The sequence below is a fragment of the Phytophthora parasitica genome, assembly GCF_000247585.1.
Source record: "Phytophthora parasitica INRA-310 unplaced genomic scaffold supercont2.17, whole genome shotgun sequence".
NCBI classification, from domain to species: domain Eukaryota; phylum Oomycota; class Peronosporomycetes; order Peronosporales; family Peronosporaceae; genus Phytophthora; species Phytophthora nicotianae.
In genome coordinates, this window is record NW_008649003.1 from 1,102,444 (window position 1) to 1,104,103 (window position 1,660).

General features: G+C 53.8%; 1 protein-coding gene across 1 annotated transcript in view; it reads left to right on the forward strand.

Annotated features, from left to right (window-relative positions):
- Positions 1-1,499, forward strand: part of PPTG_09364 (hypothetical protein) — a gene marked incomplete at both ends in the record, with an annotated part of 3,267 nt that extends 1,768 nt beyond the window's left edge. The window contains 2 exons of the mRNA XM_008904293.1: positions 5-1,219; positions 1,341-1,499. Coding sequence (XP_008902541.1) covers positions 5-1,219; positions 1,341-1,499 — 1,374 coding nt within the window. The remainder of the gene's footprint in view (positions 1-4; positions 1,220-1,340) is intronic.
- Positions 1,500-1,660: the final 161 nt, after the last annotated feature.

Here is a 1,660-nt window from a genome sequence, read left to right on the forward strand (position 1 = left end):
GGAGCAAAAGGCCAAGGAGTCGCTCTCGCAGTTTACGAGCGACGGAAAGACGTTCGAAGCTGAGAAACGCGAGGAGCAGCGCCGTCTGGAGGAGATCGAGCGCAAGAAGGAGCAGGACACCAAGAACCTTCACGCTACCACGACGTACTCAACCGAATACGATCACTCGTACAACCACCACGTTAAACAACGCGAAACTACGACAAAAGCGGAGCAAGATGCGCAGAAGGCTCTGAGGAATTTCGCTGGAGGCAAAACGTACTTTGAGGAGCAGCTAGAGGAGAAGAAGCGGATGCAGGAACTGGAGCGACAGAAAGAACAACACGCCAAGGAGGCGTCGGCGAAGAACAACTACTCGTCGCCCGATTTCGATCACGCTTACGTCCATGCGAAGGAGGTTGCGCAGGTGGAGAAAGAGGCCGAGGAAAAGGCCAAAGCTGCGTTGCTAAAGTACGATCAGCACGACGTCTCGCATGAGTATATCATGAAAAACGGCATGATGGTGTCCAAGCATGCCAGCGGGTCTGGAACCCCCAATGCCAAGCGCTATCCTTTCACAGACCCTGCTGCACGGATCAAGAAGCCTAGTCCTCAAGCTATGAAGGCGCTGGCGAGATTCCAAGAGCAGCTCGCTGAGAGCCGTGCACGTGAGGAACGTAAAGCGTCCGAGGAAGCGTTGCGCAAGGCATCGTGGGAGTCTGGCCGCAAAATGTCGATTGAATCGGTGGAATCTATGGGGTCGGTACGCAAGCAATCCTTCGATGAAGTTGATATTGAACAGATCAAGGCTTCTGTCGATGAAGCCAAGCTCGACGTGAGGTCTGCTGCTCAGAAGTTTGCTGCGATGGATCGTAAAGCTGCTGAACTGGCCAAGCAGAGTAAGAAGCCGATGACGTTCAACGGTGTATCCTATGGTCACAGTGGACGAGTCTTTCGTACGAAAGAGCAGGATCAGAAGGAGACTCAGCGCAAGAACGACATGGCTACACGGATCCAGTCCCGTGTGCGTGGAGCAATGGCTCGCGAAGCCTATAACGAAAGAGTGTCGTCTGCGGAGAGAATAGCAATCCGCATCCAAACGGAATTCCGACGACGTCAAGCTCAGAAGCAACTAGAAGACCTTCGCCAACGGCTACAGCGTGAACAAGAGTGCGCTGTTGTTATCCAGAAGCTTATGCGCGGCCGCTCGCAACGGAACCGCTATCAGACTGAGCTCGCTGTAAGGAAGGCGGCGGCCGTTTTGCTGCAATCACTTGTTCGCACCAGACAAGCACAAACTGCATACACAAAGCAGATAACCGCAGCACACGAAATCCAAGCGTTTGGTGCACGAATGCTAGCAGGACGAAAGGCCAGGAACGAGGCGGTTTGTCTTCGTAAAGAGCGCGATGCAGCAACTGTTATTCAGTCCGCGTTCCGGACAAGAGCTGCCAAATCACAAGCTGAAACTCTACGAGCTGCAGTTGTTCGACTACAATGCGCATGGCGTCAATCGATAGCAAGATATACTGTTTCACACCTTAAGCATCAAGCCGAAATTGAAGCTTCCGCCCGCAACCAGCTTGAGCAGTCAATGGCTACTAAAATCCAGAGCCACTGGCGCGGTTCGGTGGCCCGGTCGGAGGTGGCCACGCTGCGTGCCGAGTCTGTCGAGATCGAG